Source organism: Arctopsyche grandis, chromosome 1 (assembly GCF_051622035.1).
Source record: "Arctopsyche grandis isolate Sample6627 chromosome 1, ASM5162203v2, whole genome shotgun sequence".
NCBI classification, from domain to species: Eukaryota; Metazoa; Arthropoda; class Insecta; order Trichoptera; family Hydropsychidae; genus Arctopsyche; species Arctopsyche grandis.
In genome coordinates this window covers 18,210,055-18,233,983 of record NC_135355.1, presented here as the reverse complement: position 1 = coordinate 18,233,983, position 23,929 = coordinate 18,210,055, and the positions used below count along the sequence as shown (strand labels likewise).

The 23,929-nt window shown below is 34.9% G+C and overlaps 4 protein-coding genes and 1 long non-coding RNA gene across 6 annotated transcripts in view; 3 read left to right on the top strand and 2 right to left on the bottom strand.

The window, feature by feature from the left end:
* The window catches only part of LOC143912073 (sphingomyelin phosphodiesterase), a 40,494-nt gene extending 39,141 nt beyond the window's left edge, over positions 1–1,353 (bottom strand). Inside the window, exon 1 of the mRNA XM_077431245.1 lies at positions 1,151–1,353. The gene's annotated coding sequence lies outside the window, so the exon portion shown is untranslated. The remainder of the gene's footprint in view (positions 1–1,150) is intronic.
* Positions 1–23,929, top strand: part of LOC143912339 (uncharacterized) — a 976,232-nt gene that overhangs the window by 769,805 nt on the left and 182,498 nt on the right. The window lies entirely within an intron of this gene.
* Positions 1,049–11,420, top strand: LOC143912362 (uncharacterized). The gene is made up of 3 exons (XR_013260631.1): positions 1,049–1,389; positions 10,535–10,696; positions 10,780–11,420. It is a non-coding gene; the product is annotated as an uncharacterized LOC143912362 (long non-coding RNA).
* On the bottom strand, positions 12,207–20,059 carry Nhe3 (Na[+]/H[+] hydrogen exchanger 3). 2 transcript variants are annotated; one of them, XM_077435266.1, is made up of 15 exons: positions 19,705–20,059; positions 18,536–18,694; positions 18,295–18,467; positions 17,924–18,213; positions 17,699–17,840; positions 17,336–17,441; positions 17,042–17,244; positions 16,570–16,681; positions 16,311–16,464; positions 16,028–16,079; positions 15,108–15,137; positions 14,766–14,825; positions 12,849–13,037; positions 12,697–12,777; positions 12,207–12,607 (listed from the first exon to the last, which is right to left on the bottom strand). In XM_077435266.1, the coding sequence occupies exons 1-15, from the start codon at positions 19,982–19,984 to the stop codon at positions 12,575–12,577; spliced, it is 2,064 nt and encodes a 687-aa protein (XP_077291392.1). In that variant the 5' UTR covers positions 19,985–20,059; the 3' UTR covers positions 12,207–12,574. The 2 variants fall into 2 exon arrangements, with proteins under 2 accessions (XP_077291392.1, XP_077291472.1); XM_077435346.1 differs by lacking the exons at positions 14,766–14,825; positions 15,108–15,137.
* Positions 20,602–23,473, top strand: IntS9 (integrator complex subunit 9). The gene is made up of 9 exons (XM_077430101.1): positions 20,602–20,688; positions 20,872–21,063; positions 21,135–21,337; positions 21,424–21,625; positions 21,703–21,949; positions 22,032–22,345; positions 22,411–22,513; positions 22,589–22,791; positions 22,888–23,473. Exons 1-9 carry the CDS (start codon positions 20,680–20,682, stop codon positions 23,380–23,382), a joined length of 1,968 nt encoding a protein of 655 aa, XP_077286227.1. The 5' UTR covers positions 20,602–20,679; the 3' UTR covers positions 23,383–23,473.

Genomic DNA, 23,929 nt, shown 5'->3' with positions numbered 1-23,929 from the left:
CTCAACCTCCGTTGGCTCAATCAAAACTGCCATTTCTTGTCTCAAAGAAAGTCACGCGCCAAACTGGGAGACCGAAAATTGGTAATTTATTACCAAAATGTACGAGGTCTCAGGACAAAGCTGGCTGCGTTTAATTCAGGCGTTTCTACTATTTGTGATGATATGGTAGCACTAACGGAAACATGGTTGACTTCATCATTTTTTGATGCTGAACTTTTTGATTCTTCCTGGAGGCTGCATCGTCGCGATAGAGTAGATCGACGTGGTGGTGGTGTATTATTTGCTTGTCGTGATTGGTTTCGGTCAGTCCGGATGACAAATTTTGAAACTCTATCTGGTGAGGACTTATGGAATTCATAACTTGAAAATCATAATCGAGAAAGAATATTACGAAATACAAAAACCTTGTAAACATAGAATGAATTCAAGACGATAAACGATATATAATAATAATAATTATTATTTTTGGTTGTTTGTGTATATATATGTTTTGTTTTTGTAATAATTATTATTATTATATATCGTTTATCGTCTTGAATTCATTCTATGTTTAAGGTTTCTTGTATTTCTGTAATATTCTTTCTCGCATTATGATTTTCCAGTTATGAATTCCATAACGTCCACTACCAGATAGAGTTTCAAAATTTGTCATCGGACTGACCGAAACAATCACGACAAGCAAATAATACACCACCACACGTCGATCTACTCTATCGCGACGATGCAGCCTCAGAGAAGAATCAAAAAGTTCAGCATCACAAATTGATCGAAGTCAACATGTTTCCGTTCAGTGATTACCATCATCATCACAAATCAGTAGAAACGCCTGATTACCAACGCCAGCCCCAGCTTCTGTCTCGAGACCTCGTACATTTTGCGTAATAAATTACCAATTTTCGGTCTCCCAGTTTGGCGCGTGACTTTCTTTGAGACAAGAAATGGCAGTTATTGATTGAGCCAACGGAGGTCTGCAGCCAATGGAGCACGAAACGGAAGAGCGAAGCAGAAGAAGAAGTCAACACAGTCATGGTTGTAATAAAATATGTTTAGTTCAGTTTAGTGAAACTTTGATCAGAGCGAAGTTTATCAGTTGTTTCGTGACAGTCGGTGGGTGGTGGGTGGTGGGTGGTGGGTGGTGTCAGCTGTTTACCTGAGTCGTGAGGGTGTGGATGGCGGGGTGCGGGTGCGGGTGCGGGGTGCGGGGCGCACAGGAATCTGTCAATGAGATGTCATGTACTCATGTGTCACGAGTCTGATGAAAGGGTCGCGAGTGCGAGCACGAACGCGAACACAAACACGAATGCTAACGCGAACTCAAACACGACCTCCCCAACAGAGACACGGCTCGCCACTGACACTCTCTACATGTGTACGAATCGAGTCGTACCGGTCAGTTTCCCGTTCAGTCATTTTCACTAAATATTGCGCATGCGCATGCGCATCATACCCCATACGCGATGTTTATTCATTTTTAATTCCCGCCAATTCTGTTACAATTTTTACGGTAACACTTTCAGACACTCGTGTACTCGAATCAAATTATTTGTAACTAGTGTTGTGCCCGTTGAAATTTCAACGGGTGGTTTCAGAAACAAATTGATACATGATTTTATGGGAACTAGTCTTATTGTGAAGGTCTTCTTCACCACCAGTCCGCCATGTATTGTAGACAGATTCGTCTGTGTTCGGTATTAATACAACTATATGTTGAATGTGGTATTTATTTGGTAGTAACACGTATACACAAGTATGGTTAATTGTTGGTAAAAGTGTTTCGTTCAGCGGTCTCTGGATATGGTAGAGTGTCGCTGGCTCGGCATTCAGCTATGTTCAGCTAGTCTCTGGATACGGTAGAGTGTCGCTGGCTCGGCATTCGGCTATGTTCAGCAAGTCTCTGAATACGGCAGTGTGTTGCTGGCTCGGTCGGCTGGTTGATCTTCCAAGTCCGTGTAGTGTAGTGGTGGCTGGTCAGGAGCTGTATGTCGACGCTTGCTGCTGTGGGTCGACTGGGGTTGTTTGGGTTGTACCTCCTTTTATATGGTTTCTGGAATGCTTGGTGGAAGTGGTTATTGATGCGTACGAAAGGAATTTGCTTTCGTCGAGGCGTCGAATTTTCTGGAATGCTTGGTGGAAGTGGTCGTACGAGCATTTAGTTTGTTGATGCGTACGAAAGGAATTTGCTTTCGTCGAGGCGTCGAATTTTCTGGAATGCTTGGTGGAAGTGGTTGTACGAGCATTTAGTTTGTTGATGCGTACAAGAGGAATGCACTTTTGTCGAGGCGTAGTATTTTCTGGAATGCTTGGCGCTGTTCCGCTCGATGTATTTTGTTGTTGCGGAATATTCTCGAAGGTTTCGATGACGATGACGACGACGAGATTCCTACATGGCTCTCCGGTGAGTGTTAGCGATGTGTGTGATTTTGTGGGAATCTTGATGTGTTGGAGTCTATTGACTCGATGGCGTCGTTGTTTGTCCGGTTGTGCTGGAGAAAGTTGTCTCAACAGCGGGTCTTGTGTTGCATGCCGGTCCAAGTCTTGTTCTCTACCAGGTTGCTTATTTTGGGCGAGCTGCGTTGGTAGTGAAGGTTTGTGATGGCTTGGATGGTGCTGTTGTGCAGGCTGCTGTGTTCTGCGTGGAGTCATTCGCGTGACTGTTTTGCTGGTTGTGCTGGAGTTAGTTGTCTCGGCAGCGGGTCTTGCGTGAAGAACGTTGGTTGACGAAGTGCGTTGAGTGCTGGTCTTCGTTGGTTGTGCTGGAGTTAGTTGTCTCGGCAGCGGGTCTTGCGTGAAGAACGTTGTTTGACGAAGTGCGTTGAGTGCTGGTCTTCGTTGGTTGTGCTGGAGTTAGTTGTCTCGACAGCGGATCTTGCGTGAAGAACGTTGGTTGACGAAGTGCGTTGAGTGCTGGTCTTCGTTGGTTGTGCTGGAGTTAGTTGTCTCGACAGCGGATCTTGCGTGAAGAACGTTGGTTGACGAAGTGCGTTGAGTGCTGGTCTTCGTTGGTTGTGCTGGAGTTAGTTGTCTCGACAGCGGATCTTGCGTGAAGAACGTTGGTTGACGAAGTGCGTTGAGTGCTGGTCTTCGTTGGTTGTGCTGGAGTCGGTTGTCTCGACAGCGGGTCTCGTTTTGCGTACCAGTCCGAGTTGTTCTTTTCTACCATGTTGCTTATTCTGTCTAGGCTACGTTGATAGTGAAGGTTGGTGGTCTGGACGATGTTGTTGTGCAGGCGTTGTGCTGGTTGTGCTGGAGTTAGTTGTCTCGACAGCGGCTGTGTTGTGTTGGAGCTAGTTGGCTCAGTGGCGATTTGTTTCGCCGGTTGTGCTGGAGTGGGTTGACTCAACAGCGGGTTGTGTTGGTAGCTGGTCCATATGTACTGTCACACCATGTTACTGTTTCGGTCGTTACAATGGTAGTGAAGGTTTGTGTCGGTCTGGACGGTGCTATTGTGCAGGCTGCGGCGTCCTGCATGGGCTCATCGAGGTGATGAATCATCGAAGGTGTGATGAGCGGTGCTGGCGGATCAACAGTAGTGGATCCATTTGGTTGTTGTCTCCGGGTTGCGTCTTGTTGTGGCGAAAGCTGCGGAGTTGTTTGACATGGTCACTAGTTGTGGGGACATGTAGCGGACTGCGTTTGAAGTCTGCGTTGAGGGTTGCGTTGTAGACTGCGGTTGCGTGAAGTCTGCGGTTGCATGAAGCTTGCGGTTGCGTGAAGCTTGTGGTTGCTCGAAGCTTGCGGTTGCGTGAAGGCTTCTGGCTGTTGCCTTGTCGTGGCGTTTGTTGGCTGCTTTGTAGGCTGCGCTGTGGGCTGCTATGTAGGCTGCGATGTGGGCTGCTATGTAGGCTGCGATGTGGGCTGCTATGTAGGCTGCGATGTGGGCTGCTATGTAGGCTGCGATGTGGGCTGCTATGTAGGCTGCGATGTGGGCTGCTATGTAGGCTGCGATGTGGGCTGCTATGTAGGCTGCGATGTGGGCTGCTATGTAGGCTGCGATGTGGGCTGCTATGTAGGCTGCGATGTGGGCTGCTATGTAGGCTGCGATGTGGGCTGCTATGTAGGCTGCGATGTGGGCTGCTTTGTTGACTGCTTTGAAGGCTGCGTGGCTCTTAGTCGGGGGTCACCAGGTATGGTGAGGTTGGAAGTTGACTGCGCTGTGGGCTGCTTTGTTGACTGCTTTGAAGGCTGCGTGGCTCTTAGTCGGGGGTCACCAGGTATGGTGAGGTTGGAAGTTGACTGCGCTGTGGGCTGCTTTGTTGACTGCTATGAAGGCTGCGTAGTTCAAAGATGGGGTCACCAATGTAGGCGGGGTACATGTGTTGGCAGCGCTGTTGAATGATCAGAGGGTTGCGTAGATCACGTCGGGGTAGTACCAATGTAGGCGGGGTAGCGATGTGTTGACCGTATCCCGGCCTAACGAAACACTGTTGTGCTAATTTTATAAAGTTTTATTGTTTGCCTATGGTTGTACAAAGGTATGGTATTTGTGGGCAAAAGTATGTCGTTCAGCGGTCTCTGGATATGGTAGAGTGTCGCTGGCTCGGCATTCAGCTATGTTCAGCTAGTCTCTGGATACGGTAGAGTGTCGCTGGCTCGGCATTCGGCTATGTTCAGCAAGTCTCTGAATACGGCAGTGTGTTGCTGGCTCGGTCGGCTGGTTGATCTTCCAAGTCCGTGTAGTGTAGTGGTGGCTGGTCAGGAGCTGTATGTCGACGCTTGCTGCTGTGGGTCGACTGGGGTTGTTTGGGTTGTACCTCCTTTTATATGGTTTCTGGAATGCTTGGTGGAAGTGGTTATTGATGCGTACGAAAGGAATTTGCTTTCGTCGAGGCGTCGAATTTTCTGGAATGCTTGGTGGAAGTGGTCGTACGAGCATTTAGTTTGTTGATGCGTACGAAAGGAATTTGCTTTCGTCGAGGCGTCGAATTTTCTGGAATGCTTGGTGGAAGTGGTCGTACGAGCATTTAGTTTGTTGATGCGTACGAAAGGAATTTGCTTTCGTCGAGGCGTCGAATTTTCTGGAATGCTTGGTGGAAGTGGTTGTACGAGCATTTAGTTTGTTGATGCGTACAAGAGGAATGCACTTTTGTCGAGGCGTAGTATTTTCTGGAATGCTTGGCGCTGTTCCGCTCGATGTATTTTGTTGTTGCGGAATATTCTCGAAGGTTTCGATGACGATGACGACGACGAGATTCCTACAATTTAAAATAAAGTTACAATACGTATAGTAATAATAAATCAGAATCGGAACTAAAACAGAAATCGGGAATCGGAGCTGAAACAGGGATCGGTATCCGGAACTGAAAATGGAGTCCGTAACTGAAACAATAAGGAATCCAGTACCGGAAATGAAAAAGGAATCAGGATCCAGAACTGAAAAAGGAATCGGGATCCGGAACTGAAACAGCAATCGGGATCCGGAACTGAAACAGAAATCGAGGATCGCGTACCGAGGTGGAGCCCCCCCCCCCCCCGCCGATCAAAATCGAAATCTATCATATAATAATAATTAATAATACATCCTGGCATACTAAAATTTGTTTTTTCGAAATCGAAAAACCTTAAGATACATATAGTTACATTAAATCTTACACAGCCTATTCCAAAATTGCATATGTATTAGAAAATTGCAAAACCTCTTCCGGAATGGCAAATTGGATATTAAATTTTATAATATTATCTCTACGTACAACATATGCTCCTGGTATCGTAAAATTTGTTTTTTCGAAATCCCCATTATATCCCCACGTTCTGCCATATATGTATATACATACAGTTTATATACATATTTACCAACACACCGTTTTTATATAAATTATAATTCAAATTAATCATTCACTATCAAACACCTAAGCATTACTTAAATCTATTCCTTTATATTGCTTTTATTACTTTATCTATGTACGTAGTAACAATAGATGAAGTTTTGTGATCATGCGAAAATTCGCATTTTTCTTCGAAAACTCGAGATTTTGACTGATTCGAACTCAGAATCGATCACTGATCACGTTTTCATGATCTAGAAAAAATGTGTGTGTGTGTGTGTGTGTGTGTGTGTGTGTGTGTCTGTGTGTGTGTGTGCAGTGGCGGACTGGCCATACAAGCGAACATGCCCGATGGCATGTGGGCCCCACGTTCTGTTAGAAAATATGGGCCCTCAGTAAAATTAAATAACTTTTTATCTATTTCACGTGTGTAAAAATTTATAGGATATTGCACTTTGGGACCTAAAGTTTGTGTATTTCAACAAAACAAATTTCTTACGATATACAAAAACAACTAATACCTGCTTTAACAGCCCAAGGATTGGTTAACTTTTTTTATTAGGCTCGAAATGTAAGTTTCAACATTGGCGTGGGCCCTTTTGCCGGGCCCATTTCCAACGTCAATATTATGTATATACCAATACCTATGTAACAACTACCTACTGAAATAAAAATGGTAATAAACAAATTTCCGTGAATAATATAAACTGAATTGCTTAAACCAATTTTGTTAGGACGATTCATCATCAACCAGCTATTTAAATTTACTTCATACTTTCGAAATAACATTTGATTATACTTCGACGATATAGTAAGATTTAAATACACAATTGTAAACAGTTTCCGAATATAAAATCTATTCCTAATCTAGACACATCCATGTATATAGAAATATAGGATAGGGGCCCCTTCCCCAAAATCCCGATTTTCGATTAACATTTAATTGAAAATATTATGCATCGTTTTCAGGGACGTAATTTGGGGGGGGGGGCATAGGGGGTACTCGCCCCCCTAAATTAAGGAATATTGTGAATTTAGAAAATATTATGAATTTAATGATTAATGGGATACTATGGATCTATGAATACTACGTTTATTTCTTGTGTATGTTACTTTTGGGTAACTAATAAAATAATCGCTGCAATGTGCTTTGAAAAAAAAAATATTATTTCAAAGCATATTTTGGTTTTTAAGTGGTATGCTTTGGGTAAAATTTGTCCATCCTATGAAGCGAATCGTTAGAAAGGTCCCCTTTACTTTATTTTGTCTCAAAAACAGATGTGTAACGTTTATTTTTCCGAAAGTTCGTATATTTTTTGTTTTCAAGAAATGTTTTAAATTAATATTTTACTGAATCGGTTCGATCACAAATGATTTTATTTCTTTTATTTTTATTTTATTTGCAGACGTCCATTATCTCACAAAACAACGAATGAGATGGATTTAAACTTCTTGTGTAACGAATTCGGTCCAAAACAAGTTTTAGTTATTTAATAAAATTGCTTTCTGACCAAAACCTCATCAAATTTAGTACATAAAGAATAAAAATATAAATTTTCAGCTTGATACGTTCAGGGGTGTGGTAAAAATTTTTTTTACTTTTTTAAGAGGAAAAAATCCCACTTTTGGTTAATTAAATTTAATGATTTTTTTATTATATTTTCATCACTTGATACAAGGAATTATACATAAAATCGTGAAGAACAGACATATTTAAAGGGTCGATTAAAATAGTGGAAGAAAAATCCGGTAAACTGCTAACAGGAGTAAACTGTCACTTTCGGTTAACGGGTGTTCACGAAATTTTACACACACTCAGACAGAGCCACACACATTTTTCTATATTATGTAAACGTGATCAGTGATCGATTCTGAGTTCGAATTTTCGCATGATCACAAAACTTTATCTATTGTTATTACTAGTCACCGGAGCCTGAGGGGGCCGTGTATTGTTCAAAGGTTGTAAATGCATTGTTAAAGGTTTGACGAACAATGGATAGCACTGTGACTATCCTACCTCTAGTTATTACGTACATATGAACATAGATAAAGTGAAAAGACAGTCGGTAGAAATTAAGTTAATTGATAGTTTTTTAATGACTCAGTTTGATGGTCGATTTTTGTTGACCATGTGAAGATTTTTGGAAAAAAATTTTCGCCTGCGGCGCTTTTTTCGCTTTTTACATAATATTTTTTCAAATATAAGCTTATTTTTTCCATATTTTATAACTCAATAAGGTGTATTCAAAGAATATTTTCCATTTTTATTCCGATATAAAAAGATTTTTTGAAAAAAAATTAAATTTGACCAATCTTTGCCAGCCCAAGAAAAAGCTGAAATGACGTCCCTGATTCTTTTATGATGCATTCTATTTACCTAGGACAAGGGTTAAAACGAAATATACAATGTAATTTATGGATCTATTTTGCTTTTGCCATTTTTCTTTTACCTAAATTTGTTTATTCCCATTTTTGAAAAAAAAAAATTTTTTCCCTTGATTTTTAGCGTGATGGAAAGAAGAAAATTTAGTTATATGGGGGGGGGGGGGGGGGGACAAATTTTTTTAACCCTGGGGGGCCCCCTTTGACTCCTGGCATGCACTGATTTCAGTCCCAGTCCGCCACTGTGTGTGTGTGTATTTTGGGGATATTTTTAACACCGTTAGTCCTATCGAACTGAAACTTAGTATCGGTTACTGAAATTCTTATCGACATGACGTAAATTTTTTTCAAATTTTTAAGTTGACCGGAAATGGTACCTCGCCTTATAGGTGTCCTCTTTTTTTTAAGTTTTTGAATTCAATTATCTCCCAAACCACTAACTGAATCGGACTGATTTTTTTTAAATATGATACAAATAATAATTTTTTTAACCTCATATTTTTTAAATATTTCTATCTGAACCGGAAGTAGTACTTTTACTCTAGAGAATCGAAGTTTTTTATGTTTTTCTCAGAAACCTTTTGGTTTATTGAACTGAAATTTCATATCTAAAAGTTTAAGTTTAATACCAAGTTAATTATAAAATTTAGTTAGCATCCGTCAACCGGAAGTAGCAGTTTACTCTTGTTCGATTTTTCTTCCACTATTTTTTTCGACCCCTTAATCATGTGTGTTCGTCACAAAAAAATTTAAGTATAATTCTTGTATCAATTTGATGAAAATAAAAAAAATTATTATATTTTATAAACCGGAAGTGGGATTTTTTTCTCTTAGAAAGGTCGAAAATGTTGTGCCCACTACTCTGTCCACACCCCTGAACGTATTAAGCTGAAAATTTATATTTCTATCCTTTATATACTAACTTAGAGCTGGTAAGGTTTTGGTCAGAATTCGTAACCCGGAAGTAGTTTTTTTTTTTAAAACAATTTTTCATTATTTTTTCATTGTTTTATTTTGACCTTTTAAATTATTTTAAGCTTCTTGATATTTATTGTGTATAATAAAAATAGTGATTTTAAGTAAAAAAAAAAAAAACACTTAATTTAATGAACCGGAAGTGGGATTTTTTTTCTCGTAGGAAGGTCAAAAATGTTGTGCCCACTACTCTGTCCACACCCCTGAACGTATTAAGCTGAAAATTTATATTTCTATCCTTTATGTACTAACTTAGAGCTGGTAGGGTTTTGGTCAGAATTCGTAAACCGGAAGTAGTATTTTTTTTAAAAACAATATTTCATTATTTTATTTTGACCTTTTAAATTGTTTTAAGCTTCTTGATATTTATTGTGTATAATAAAAATAGTAATTTTAAGTAAAAATAAAAAAAAATCACTTAATTAATTGAACCGGAAGTGGGATTTTTTCCTCGTAGAAAGGTCAAAAATGTTGTGCCCACTACTCTGTCTACACCCCTGAACGTATTAAGCTGAAAATTTATATTTCTATCCTTTATGTACTAACTTAGATCTGGTAGGGTTTTGGTCAGAATTCGTAAACCGGAAGTAGTATTTTTTTTTAAAACAATAATTCATTATTTTTCAATTATTTTATTTTGACCTTTTAAATTGTTTTAAGCTTCTTGATATTTATTGTGTATAATAAAAATAGTAATTTTAAGTAAAAATAAAAAAAAATCACTTAATTAATTGAACCGGAAGTGGGATTTTTTCCTCGTAGAAAGGTCAAAAATGTTGTGCCCACTACTCTGTCCACACCCCTGAACGTATTAAGCTGAAAATTTATATTTCTATTTTTTATGTACTAACTTAGAGCTGGTAGGCTTTTGGTCAGAATTTGTTAACCGGAAGTAGTATTTTTTTTTAAAACAATATTTCATTATTTTATTTTGACCTGTAAAATTATTTTTATTTTCTTGATATTTAATGAGTATAATACTGGTAGTGATTTTTGGTAATAAAAAAAATTTGAACAAAATCTGACAACCGGAAGTAGAACTTTTGTTTTGTGCAAGTTTCCATACATTTGCGCTCAATTTGTATCACTATCATAGTCATCAGTTCAATATCGAATTTTGTTTTGTAACCTTCTTATATTCCTCAAATATATAGATAAAGTCATGGGTTGGTCACACCCGATTTTTTTTTATTGGAATTAGTTGCCCTTGTGAACAAAATAGAAATATAATCATTCAACTTTTTATTAATCTGATTTATTGTTTTAATGTAACAACTAAACTGTCGTAATGTTTTAACAAATTTATAAGTAAAATCATACTTTTTTTCAATATAGTTTAGCACATGTAAAATATGGTACTCTATCTATAATTAAGTTCAACATTTTTCATTTATTTATCATTAAATTGCATTCAGCAAAAATTACCATTCTTCAACTCTTCGAGTGCTGATGTCTTTTCTGTGGAAAGCCCGTCAAGTTGAAAATTTCGCCAACATTTCTAACTAGAATTATTTAGAAATCCAATAGAAAGCGGGTACAAAAATTGTAGCAAACCCTAGATTTCGAGTTTTGTAAAGGTATGTTTAGACTCTAATATATCTTGCAACAATATAAAATAAACAAAAGAAGTCTATTAATGAATGTATTTTTCCAAAACTAGTTCCATCTTCTTCATCGTGGTTAAAATGTAGTGCTCACAATCTAAATGCCAAGCCACAATCTAAAATACTTGGCAGCTAGAGATTTCCATCGAGAAATGGTTATAAATTCAGAAATTCCGCTGAAACCCAATCTTTATAAACATTGACACGTATTACTAGTGAGCAGACCCAAAGCGTGCATTGTAAATTGTTCGCCGAGCTTTGTTAAAGGTGCGCTGAACCTTTTTTTTTGCACTCTAGCTTTATAAATAGACCCAAAACGCCCCGATTCCTGGAAAAAGCACGCTCCCTATCCGCCCTTTACGGATTACACGACCCACGATCAGTGCTTTTTTGTCAATGCCACCTGGAAAGGCTTAATGGGTAGTATTCTTGTTTATTTTTTACATACTAAAAAACAACGCCTATCGGCGTATTTCAGACTTGTAGGCACAACGCCGATCGGCGTTGGTCAGCATTCAACGGGTTAACAAACGGTTATGTACATATGTATACTATGAATAATATGGACTGGAAAATACAATGAAAAATTCTATATTTTACAAGTATCATACTTTATTAAGTAATTTCAAATCATATGTAATAGATAACATCACAATATACATTGTAGATTCAATCAATAAAATAAAAATTTTGTACTAAATAATGTTTTTTTTTCAATATCACTTGAAAATTAAAATATATATATATATATATACATATATATAATAACTGAATTTGATCACAATAATTAAATCAGATAATTGTCATACAATTATGGACTAATTAAAATAAAAATTGTATGCATTTTGTAGATCTAAAAATTAATTCAAGATTCGCAACTTGTGCATATTAATGTACATAAATACTATAAATGTCTCAATAGACAAAAAAAACTCACAATGCAGAGATTTTACCATATCTGTATGTGTATTGTGAATTCCTCTCATGTACACAACACTTCCATCTTTGGTAAAATCCGTGAAAAAACAAAGGCGTGCTAAGCACATTAATTTAGTAGATATAAACACATTGAAACACATATTTAACGTGATAGGAAATTATTTACGTTCAAATATATTCTAATTTTATATTTGGAGTTAAAAGTGCATATGCAATGTAAACACACTTGACAGCCAATACAATATTATGTATGTATTTTATATTTAAGAGAAATGTTAAATATTTTTTATGAAAAATTTATAGCTATTTATATAAACGTCTTTTATAAAATTGTATAAGATAAATATGACCTATAAGATCTTTATAAATATCAACCTAGAATCATAAAGTGATATATATATTTGGTAATATTGACACTGAATACATATATAAATATATATATATATATATATATATATATATATATATATATATATATATATATATATATATATATATATATATATATATATATATATATATATATATATATATATATATATATATATATATATATATATATGTAGATATTATAATTTATATTAAATTTAAGCTTATGATAATCCATAAGCAGAATTTCTGGCACAAACTCGTTCATAATATTTTCATATTGTATGAAGTTTCACAGCCTGAACATTGCAAATATTTAAATGTTGCTACCGGTAAGACCATCCATAATCACGCGTGTTGCTACCTGACCTACAGGTTCCAGCTAGCAGCATTCAAGAAATAGGAAAAATTCATTACACAATTGACATTTTAAAGTAAAATTCAATTACAACAAAAACTACAAAAATCGCAAAGCAACGATAACGTTTACAGAATAAATTTTGCTAATTATAATAAAATATCACAACATAAAAGGATAACATCTTAAACATTTCCACTAAAGTCGTTTGTTTGATTCTGAAAAAAAAGAAGATAAAAATAAAAATTGCAAAAAAGCCTTCGTAAATTCAACGATGGAACACGGTTACATAAAATTTAGCAATTACCCTTGGTCCCCGACGTATATCTGATGATGAGTCTTCAATACACAAATCGGAATCGGAATCCGTATGCTTCAAAGTAGTATCCTAAAACATTTAGCAATACAATGATCATTTAAAACTTGTGCATACTTAAATATGTTAAAAAAAGGCTGCACCGGTTGGGTCATTTGTTGAGTAGTGGTTAAAAGTCGCGCCAGCGGTGCACAACATACTGGCAGAGTATCCAAAAGTGTTGGACGAGCGTGAGTTAACAATGGCTTGAGGTAACGAGAATCTAATCCTCCCCACACACGGGCCAATAAAGCCTTGTCTCCTCCATTTGAAGTGCGTCGACTATTAGGTTCCTGCAAGTTTCATAATTAAGATAAAAACATACACCAAGATTATTATTATTGGACATGCAAAATACAGACAAAAACTGTACATAAAATAAAAATCCAAATTCGAAATAATCAATTACATATAAGCAATACATTAAATTTTGACATATGTATGTAGTTAGCAAATTAACATGTACAAGTGAGCTGTTTTGAAGCATATTGGAAAGTGGCATAAGTCCACTTTTCTCCATTTCGTTTAATAATATTTAAAAATACTGGTGGCCTGAGATTCTGGACATATCGAATTATGTCCAGACATGCTACGTACAGAGATAAAGTAAAAATAGTAGTTTAACTTAACCCCCCACCAGTCAACGACCTTAGAACTGTAGTATTTTATCTTAATACTTATTTGAACTAAGTTTGCATTTACAACCAATTAATAAAATTAAAAATGAGGAAGGTTTAGTAAAAAAAGGTTTCCTATTTGCAAATAATAAAAATAAAGTTAAAAAAATCTTATAATGATAAAATATGTTGCCTAAATGTTATATGTAGTATGATTGTGCTATTACCAGGGTTGTAGTAATGTATCAACTCTTCCCTTTTAAATAAACTGTTTATACATTTGCATGTACATATATACATATTAACACTTTACCGACTGCAAACGCCACGATAAAATAACAACTACAACCCTAGCAGATACTTCATAGTACATAAACATGTATATATATGTAGTGTTGGAATTAAACGAAAGGCTGATGTATGGGCTATGGCTGAGAAAGGGTATGTTACGACCAATTGTAGAGAGGGGATGGAAAAGTGGCAGAGGGCGCGAAAGGACCGCTATTTTACAGTTAGTAGAAGTTAACCTTCCACTGGGGGCGGTTGGTCGCTAAACCACCGCGTGGTGTCGTTTTAATAAACAACATGACTGAAAACGCACGTGTTTGATCTTCAATTCCACCGCCACATCCCATCGTGGTCCTGAACAGCGTCATCTGTTCAGGAATCCCACCCACATATATATACATATTATATTATATAAAAATACTATAATACAAATAAATATTAGTCCAGTACAAAAATTTCATCAGATATTTCATCGTCTACCAGATCTCATATTGAAATTCAACATAAAAGATGTGATAATTCATTTTTATAATTGATTACTTCCAACAATGCAAATGGACGTGTGCAATCCCACATGTGTGTTTATACATATATTTCAATTGTCACACTTCGTACATCAAAAGTAAAACAATCAATATCTGGATATGAAATAAAGCCGGTGACAAAATATCTCAATTACTGTTTGTTAGTCCAAAATTTGTTATGAAACTCCTGATTATATACACATAAGTAAAAAAGCTCCATCACCACATTTATATCTATGTAAGTAAAATTAACCTACGGTTAGTGTCGGCAAGTCAATAGTATTGGTTGATGCATTCCAATTTACCCCAACAGTAGACATGCAAAAAGGCTATAAATTCAAAATAAAAACCAAACTTTCAATATTAGTTGTTAGTAGTATTACAGATACATAGTTAGTAGTATTACCAGATACATAGACTTTTTATATAAATAGTATGTATATAAAAAGTCAACAAAGAAAAATCTAAATAAATGACAATATGATATGAAACGTAGCATAAACAGAATCAAGAGAAAAGCAAGCCAGAGCATTCCCAGTGCAAAGAAAAATAGTAAATAGAAAATGTTAGTATATTATGTATTGATTATTACCACATCACTATTACGTCTTGAGATGTCCATTTGGTGTAAATGTAATCCCATATCCATAGGCTGAAAATACCCAGTGAATAAACTTTCTTAAAATTTGACTATTAAAAAATATTTGAATACATTTACATCAACTAAATACATATGTAAACTTATTTAAGTTGTAACTGAAAAATTTTAATCTCATGTAGTGGGAATTTTATGACTGTTTTTATAACAAAAAAATGTACACATAATCCAAAATGCACAATTATTATGGAATGAAAGCGTAAAAATAATCGAAGCCAAGCTTTAACATAAAAAGTGCTTAGTTTATAATAACCCAAATTATACATGGTTACATACCGCAGAGGTATTTTCCGTCGAGTTGTAAACCTTTTGGAACAGCAGCATATCGAATGAAACAAAAATTAGTCGAAATAAAACAAACAGAAAAAACATTAAACAATTACAATAAAAAGAAAAATGTATGTACTAATGTATATAAATTGAACGGTTCTATTCCGTTCCACTGACTTGAAATTTCTCGAGACTCGTTTTCTCGACTTTTTCGGTGTATTTCGAATTTTTATATGTACATAAGAAAATGTTTTACATAATGAAATAATTATTTTACGAGATAAACATAAACTATTACAAAATTATATAATAAGAATTGATTTTTATGTTTTTTAAAATATTTCAAAGGTAAAGTTTAAATACCTTAAAAATCTATGAATTTATTATTACATACAAAATACAAACTCTTGTTCATGGGAATGAAATGTTGAGAAATTTCATGTCCGTAAGGCGGAGGACACCAAAATTGAACACACAAGCTTCATTGGCGATGATAAATCAAAATAAATATATATAAATATCGAAATATATATATAGAATAAATGTCCAGTATAATATAATCTAATATATGAAATTGTTTCATTCGATATAGAGTTCATTAGGCAAATAAAATTGACAGAAATATTTTTACGTAAACAAAAAATACATAATATTTAAATTCACAAGAATAATAGAAAAAAATTGTTTTTATTTTTATTTACTTTGTTTTGTTTGTTTTTATTTTTATTTAATATCGTCAAATGAAAAATATTTAAATTATAGAATTATGTGAAAATATGATATCGGTATGAAATATTATTAAAGTCGAGTGCAGAAAAATTAAATATTTTAGTTTAGGATCAGTACAAAAGCAACAAACACTAGAGATTTTTAACCAAAAATATATGTATGTACATACATAGTATGAATAAATAATGATTACATACACTTCTAACTCCTTGATAAGGTAACGCTTCTGTCTCTTCATTTATGCCAACTCTAAAACAAATAATTTTATAATACTGCATCAAATAATTATACATAGCATTATAAATCAGAATATATGTACATATTGTGAATACATAAAAAATCTCCAACGAAATATACATATGTATGTATATATGTATATACGAATAACACAATCACAATATGTACAATTATAACACAATAAACTGATAATACACTTATACAATAATCTTTATAAGTTTTATTAAATGTCAATATACTAACGGAATTTTTAGCCAGTTGAGTACATTCAAAGTAGCGCCACCTTGAAATATAACGGTAAATATCACGATAAGTGAAGTTGTGGTCAGCATCGCTTGTCGAACCTCCGAAACAGTATTTCTAATAGCTAATGCAAACGACATAGCCCCACGTAAACCTATAATGATAACGGTATCAAGTAATAAAATAATGAATTTTCGCAAACAATTAAACAAAATAAACATAAACTTTTTAATAAAAATTAATACAGTAATGTAATGACCTGCAAAAAACAGCATATGCTGGAAATTCCAAGGAATTTTTGGTTTTCTACCCAAATTTAAAAGGAAAGACAGCGGGTAAATATTTATGGCACGGCCCAATGCAGCACATATCTTTTTTTTTATATATATAAGGAAATTATTATTCACTTAAATAAATTGATAATTAATTATATGAGCCGTTATATTTGAAAGTGGCGGTAGTCCTATTTTCAGTTCCAAATACAATATTTCTGTTAATTTAAAAAATTTAAAATACTTAATTCACAAATTGTTATTACTTATTTTCATTCGATATGTCCAGAATCTTGGAAAAGCAGAATAAACGTATTACAGGCCACCATTATTTTTATTTTTAAACGCAAAATATTTCTTGAAATGAAGAAAAGTGGACTTATGCCACTTTCAAATATAACGGCCCATATGTACATGTTAATTTGCTAACTATGTACATATGAAAAATAAAAAGGATACAAATCCAGCCATTATAAACCATGGATCAAAATGATGTTTTGGAAACGTAAACATAGACACTCCAATATAGGTGAATATAAAGTTTTCGGCAAGAAAATTCAACAGCTCGAATATTTGCTTAGTTCGTGCTCTAGAATCTTCAGATAGATTGTTATATGTGTAATGAGCTTGACAAATTCCACAAAATAAGACGGCCACAACACCTGTGTAGTAAAATAAAATTGTAGGTATCAAAATCACATGAAGGTAAAACAGTTAAATTAATAAAAGAAGGATAATTTTCATTATACACACCCGTAAGTTCAGCTACTTCTGCTATTAAAAATGTACTATACGACATCAATACGAATAAGGCAGATTCAAGTAGAGGAAAATCTCGAACATGTGTGAACTTAGTCAAGTAAACATAACGCTAAGGAAAACTATCAAGGCATAATGAAATGTTTTGACTTAGTAAAAATAATTTTAAGAACAGCATACTAATATTTTGATTCTGTAATTATTTTTCACCATCTTAATGGCGGACGATACTTCCATTTATATTGATGACCAAACCGAGCAAAATGACAAGGTTTGAAAACGATTGGATAAGAACCCAAACTTCGTCACACGACCAAATCGTTTGCAAGCTAAGAAGAGGTATGTAAAAAAGGATATCAAAGCTGTGAGACAACCCATAATTGCGCCAATCAAAAGCGAAAGTGTAAATATTCCAAGGAAGTCTCCGCAAGCCTTGAAGAATGCGACGGTTTCGAACCCACCGGAACCGGCGTATCGCTCACCGTAATTTTGAATGGCTCTAAAATAAAATGCGATCGTTAGTCAATTTATTTTAATCGACTATATAAAAATTGTTGCAAAATTAAAATTACTATTACTCACCCACTTAGAACCAAAGCGACAGCATCATTTAGTACACTTTCACCGAAAACAAGGGCGTATAAATTTACATCTACGTGAAGATCTGAGAATATGGCTAGAATTGTAAGTGGATCGGTTGGACTTAACAACGCCCCAAAATAGAGAGTATCGAGAAATGTGAATCCACCAGCGAGATGAGGAGGCATTAACTGTACACAACCATACATTAAAAGACCAATGAAAAAAGATGACATTGTAGTACCAATCATGGCATAAGTTAGAATTGCCCCGAGGTTACGAAAAAAATATTTCTGAAAATACAAGTATACCAAAAATGAGGATTTTTTAAGATAGCTTTACATCAAAAATATTATAACATACGTAGAACAAACCCTTTTTAAGCAATATCCAGCATGAAATATAATCGGCGGTAAAATTATATTAAAAAATATCTCTGGATCAAACGTAGCTTTTAAATCAATCTCATTGTCTTCCAATGCCACAATTTCACCAGTAAAAGAATAGGCGTAGGTCTTATTAGGTAACGGCGCAGCTGAACCGGGACCTAAATGAAAACAAACATAAGATTTACAAGAATTATTTTCGAAAGCCTATTCAGCAATTAAATCATACCAGATGGAATTGATGATTGCAAGTTGCCCGGAAACTTCAGCCATAATGTATCTGGTGGAAGTGACAAATTGTATCTTGTTTGGGCTTCTGGTGTCACTGTAATGTGTGACACTTTACTGGTAGTTCCTGCATATCTTATAATAGCACCAACAATTAATCCTGTAAATAGTATCGTAAACAATAATGTAACAATTGCACTGATAAATAGATTAGCTATCATCATGTATGTGTAAGAATTCAGATAAAACATAATAGAGTTTATTAACAGTGGAACGTGACGAAAAATTTTATATGTACATATGTATAAATACATTTAGTTACAGTGCTCCAGATTTTCAGGAACGTATATATGTCGTGTGTGTATGTGTGTGTGTGTGTGTGTGTGTGTGTGTGTGTGTGTGTGTGTGTGTGTGTGTGTGTATATGTATGTATTTAATACATCTAACAATATCGGCAACTAATTGTTACATATTTATTTTTTTATTTACAATATATAGGTGTCATTTTACATACCTAAAGTAAATTTGTTAATGAGTCAACAGTATTTGTCAGTTATACGTACATAAGTTGAATAACGCACTTTTTTCTACCTCCTGTCCCATTTTTCCGCCAAACTTTGAGTATTATGTGGGTGTCTTATCATTACGCACATTTAGCAATATTATTCTTGTGTCTATTTACGATGAAATAAAAGCACACACTTGTTGAAGTTCACAGGGATAAATTTTATTGACTCATTTACAATTTCACTCTGGGATATGTGAAATATTCACCAAAGAAGCTCTTAAAATGTATCGCTATGCAAATTCTTAATTTCAACTGGGAACCAAGATTATCATATATATATATATATATATATATATATATATATATATATATATATATATATATATATATATATATATATATATATATATATATATATATATATATATATATATATATATATAGTATTTAGAGACACATTGATAAAAAAAGTTTGTCTTTGAATTTAAGACAATTAATTATTTAGCGCAATACATACATACATATATGTATGTATATACTTATTTTAATTCTATATATGTAACCACAAATATGTAACAAAAATAATTTGTCGTCTTTTAATTTGATACCACTGGTCTAAAAGTGTGACAAAAGGTAAAAAGGTAAAAACAAATTGACATTACCATAGATGACAGCCAGACCAGTCTCGTGCAACCAACTGACTCTACGGTGTTTGAACACCCAGGTAGTGAGGACAGTGAGAGTGAGGAGACAGGTGTAGATGAGTAGATTGAGACTGTCGATGCGATGCAGTAGGGTGGCCTTCGCGTCGAGGGCGATGTCAGCCCCAGAGCCGAGGCAAACGGGAACCAGAAACGAAAGCAAACCAACACCAACAGCAACCACCACACAAAAGCCACCTTCACCGCAACCGCAAAACTTCATCAAACTGGTCGACTTCATCGCCACATCACACTACTCGACTCGACTACTACAATACTAATCGACCACTACAATCACTATCGCTGGCGCACTGACAGATCTCCCGATGTTGCCAGCGGACCAAAATGCCATTATATACATACATATATGACCACACTCTTTTCCGGGGTTTAGACAATTCTAGAACTTTTGCGATTTATTTCTGTTTCGTGGTTTTGGTGTGTATAAAAGTGTTGAAAAAATAATTACGATTTGTTTTGTATAATGCATCGCGTTAAAAGAGTCGCTATTGAATTATTCAGTTAAAATCATATACAATTTATATTCGAGTATAATACCCCTATTATATGATATTAAATTTATTTTCTCAGTATGAGATCAATTACTAATAAGTAATAAACCAGTAACTCTATTGATATTTCATAATACTTCAAATTTAATGTGATAAGACTAATATTTAAGTAGGTGTTAGACGTCAGAACAAAATTAGTTCTGCAATTGCACCTATTTAAATAGTCGATAAATAAATGTACACCTTCCCAAAAAATAGTACGTAGATTTTAAAATTAATAAATTCAAAGTGCGTAAATATCTATACAGATAGTGGCTATGAAATCTATTATGTTTCGACTGATTTGACACGAGCGGCGTCTGAGCTGTCAGATGAAACCGGGTTTACAATTTATTTCCAGTGGATTTTTCTATACGGAGATAAAATGAAATTGGTGAGTAAAATTACTTTAAACATATCCTTTTTTATTTCATGTACCGTTATAGACAACCGTGAAGTAAATCGGAAGAAGATATTACCTGTTTTAAATTCTTAACCTCATTTTTTATTGCGTTGTAAAACGATACTGCAAAAATGTTGATCTACTAATTTTTTTCATTATTTTTTTTATTTTCAGTATAGTTTAAGTAACGACGCTGCTAAACCATGTTTAGTGATTAGTTTTAAAGAATTATATTTGATGTTAGATTGTGGGTTATCTGCCCACTCGGCACTATGCTTTTTACCACTACCATTGGTGCCGAGTGCCCGACTATCGTCATTACCTTCATTTATGCCACCTCATATAAATGATCCGTTATTAGAAGGAGTGAGTATTTGAATAATTTTAATCGCCATTAAATTGAATTCTTTTTTTATATGCTACGAATTTATTCAAAGGAACTCAAAGATTGCTGTGGACGTGTTTTCGTAGACAGTGCACCTGAATTTTGCCCACCTTTAGACAAAGTAATAGATTTCTCTCAACTTCATGTTATACTGATTTCAAATTACACCTGTATGATGGCATTACCTTTCATCACCGAAGGAACTGGATTTAAAGGAGTTGTTTATGCAACAGAACCTACTCTACAAATTGGACGGTAATTATTATTGTTATATACAATACCATAATTGTTTTAATTTGAGATGAATTGTAAAATAACTGTGTTATCATTTAAAATTTTAGATTTTTTCTCGAAGAATTGGTAGAGTTCATAGATCAAGCACCCAAAGCGGCAGTAGCCACTCAATGGAAAGAAGCACTACATCTTCTGCCGATTCCTCTTAGTGAGGCTCTTAAGCCTCGATCTTGGAAACGCTTATACAATACAGAAACATTAGCTAAAGCACTCTCTAGAGTTCGTATTGTTGGATATGATGAAAAAATTGCAAGTTTTTCTCACAATCGTTGGATTTAATTTAATATTGGAAGATTAATTAATAAAATAATTTTTCATTATTTTAGGATGTTTATGGAGCATTGACAGTTATGCCGGTAAGTTCAGGATTTTGTTTGGGTTCAAGCAACTGGGTGATAACTTCTTCCCACGAAAAGGTGGCATATGTCAGTGGCTCCAGCACATTGACAACTCATCCTAAACCTATCAATCAAGCTGCACTCAAAAATGCGGACTTACTTATAATTGCAGGACTTACCCAAACACCTGCCCACAACCCAGATAACATGCTAGGCGACTTGTGCATGCATGCTGGTAAAACATTAATTGTTTTTTAAAAATTACATACACGTGTACTTGGAATATTTGTATTCTATGTAATATTTATTATTTTTAGCTATGACTTTGCGTGCAGGTGGATCAGTGTTGATTCCTTGCTATCCTAGTGGAGTGGTCTATGATTTATTTGAATGTCTTTCGGGTCATTTAGATGGTAGTGGCTTAACTCAGATTCCGATGTTTTTTATTTCTCCTGTTGCTGATTCTTCTTTAGCATATTCCAACATATTGGCTGAATGGCTTTCAAGTGCCAAACAAAGTAAAGTTTATCTTCCAGAAGAACCTTTTCCCCATGCTTTTCTTGTGAAGAATGCTCGTCTGAAACATTTTAAGCACATATATGCAGATGGCTTCAGCACGGAATTCAGACAGGTAAATACACATCTATTTAGAAAAAGATTTGTGGTTATGTACAATACAATTACTTTCACTTTTAGCCATGTGTTGTATTTTGCGGCCATCCAAGTTTAAGATTTGGTGATGCCGTTCATTTTATTGAAATGTGGGGATCAAATCCATTACATGCAGTTATATTTACTGGTGAGTCCAGAAATTTGGTTAATCCTCTATTTCATTTTATGTAATACTAATTTATTTTATTTAATTTTCGAAAAGAACCTGATTTTCCATACACTGAAGCATTGGCACCATTCCAACCTTTAGCAATGAAAGCCTTTCATTGTCCAATTGACACATCATTAAATTTCTCCCAAGCAAACAAACTCATCAAGGATTTACGACCTCAAGCTTTAGTCGCACCAGAACCATATGTCGTTCCACCGTCGAATGCTCCTCCCAAATCTACATTAGTTATTGAGGTACATATAAAAATTGAATGTAATAGCTACGAAGTATTTGGAAATACTTAAATATGTATATGTATGTATATAATTAAAAACATATAATACTTTTAGGATCGCCCGGTATTGTCTTTTAAGCGCGGAAACGAAGTACGCTTACCTTTAAAACGACGAAAAGACAGAGTTTTTATGGCACCAGAAGTAGCTGCATCTTTATCTCCACAAGAATTGCGACCTGGACTACATGCTGCCACTATTACAGCTTTACTCACTATACGAGATAACCAACATCATATTATGCCCTTAGATGCAGAGTCCACTTCCCATTCATTGGATTCAAAGCTTGTGGCGCCCTCAATGGAAAACGTGTTAAAAGGCGTACAATACGAGTGGAGTAATTTAGAAGTCGACGAATTCGTGCGAAAATTGGCACAGGAAGGAATCACCGATGCCAAAGTAGAAAGAGGACCAAACGGATGTATCATTCATTTACAAAGAGAAGACACTTTAATACAAGTAGATGGTTTATCAACGCATATTCTAAGCACAGATCCAAACTTACGACTTAAATTAAGGGACATATTGTTGAAATGTTTACCTAGGTTTTAAATTTATTTTTAAGTTTTTGTAAAGATGTGACTGATTTAACTTTGAAATTGGAATATTCAACATATTTCCTCTGAAATTTGATAATTGTAGTATGTATTATATGGGTTCACGTGACGAGACAGAATGTTAAATTACAGAAAACACAAATATCGGAAGGCAAAGATCGAAAATCGAAAGATCAAAAAAAAATGGTGCACGGTAAACGGTACATACTCACTTCATATGCGCGAGCAGGATACAACAGGAACAAAAGGAACATGCTTTTCCTCCCGTATTCTGCGCGCGCACATTAATACGGGAGGAAAAGCCTGTTCCTCTTGTTCCTGTTGTATCCTGCTCGCGCAAATTAAGTGAGTATGTACCGTTTACCATGCACCATTTTTTTTTTGATCTTTCGACTTAAGATCTTTCGATTTTCGATCTTTGCCTTCCGATATTTGCGTTTTCTGTAATTTAAAATTCTGTCTCGTCACGGAGACCGGTCTTATATATACATATGTACGTACCAGTGGCGTGCCGTCATCATCCCTCTGTTTTTGTCGCACGA

What these genes read in the sequence shown, in the direction of transcription:
- IntS9 (XM_077430101.1), top strand. An exon ending in ATGATCCGTTATTAGAAGGA is followed by an intron (nt 21,064 to 21,134) that starts GTGAGTATTTGA and finishes ATTTATTCAAAG; the next exon opens with GAACTCAAAGATTGCTGTGG. An exon ending in ACATGCAGTTATATTTACTG is followed by an intron (nt 22,514 to 22,588) that starts GTGAGTCCAGAA and finishes ATTTTCGAAAAG; the next exon opens with AACCTGATTTTCCATACACT.
- Nhe3 (XM_077435266.1), bottom strand. Translation starts at nt 19,984, where the DNA reads ATGAAGTCGACCAGTTTGATGAAGTTTTGCGGTTGCGGTGAAGGTGGC. An exon ending in GCATATGCTGTTTTTTGCAG is followed by an intron (nt 16,465 to 16,569) that starts GTCATTACATTA and finishes TTATCATTATAG; the next exon opens with GTTTACGTGGGGCTATGTCG. An exon ending in CTTATCAAGGAGTTAGAAGT is followed by an intron (nt 15,138 to 16,027) that starts GTATGTAATCAT and finishes CTGTTCCAAAAG; the next exon opens with GTTTACAACTCGACGGAAAA.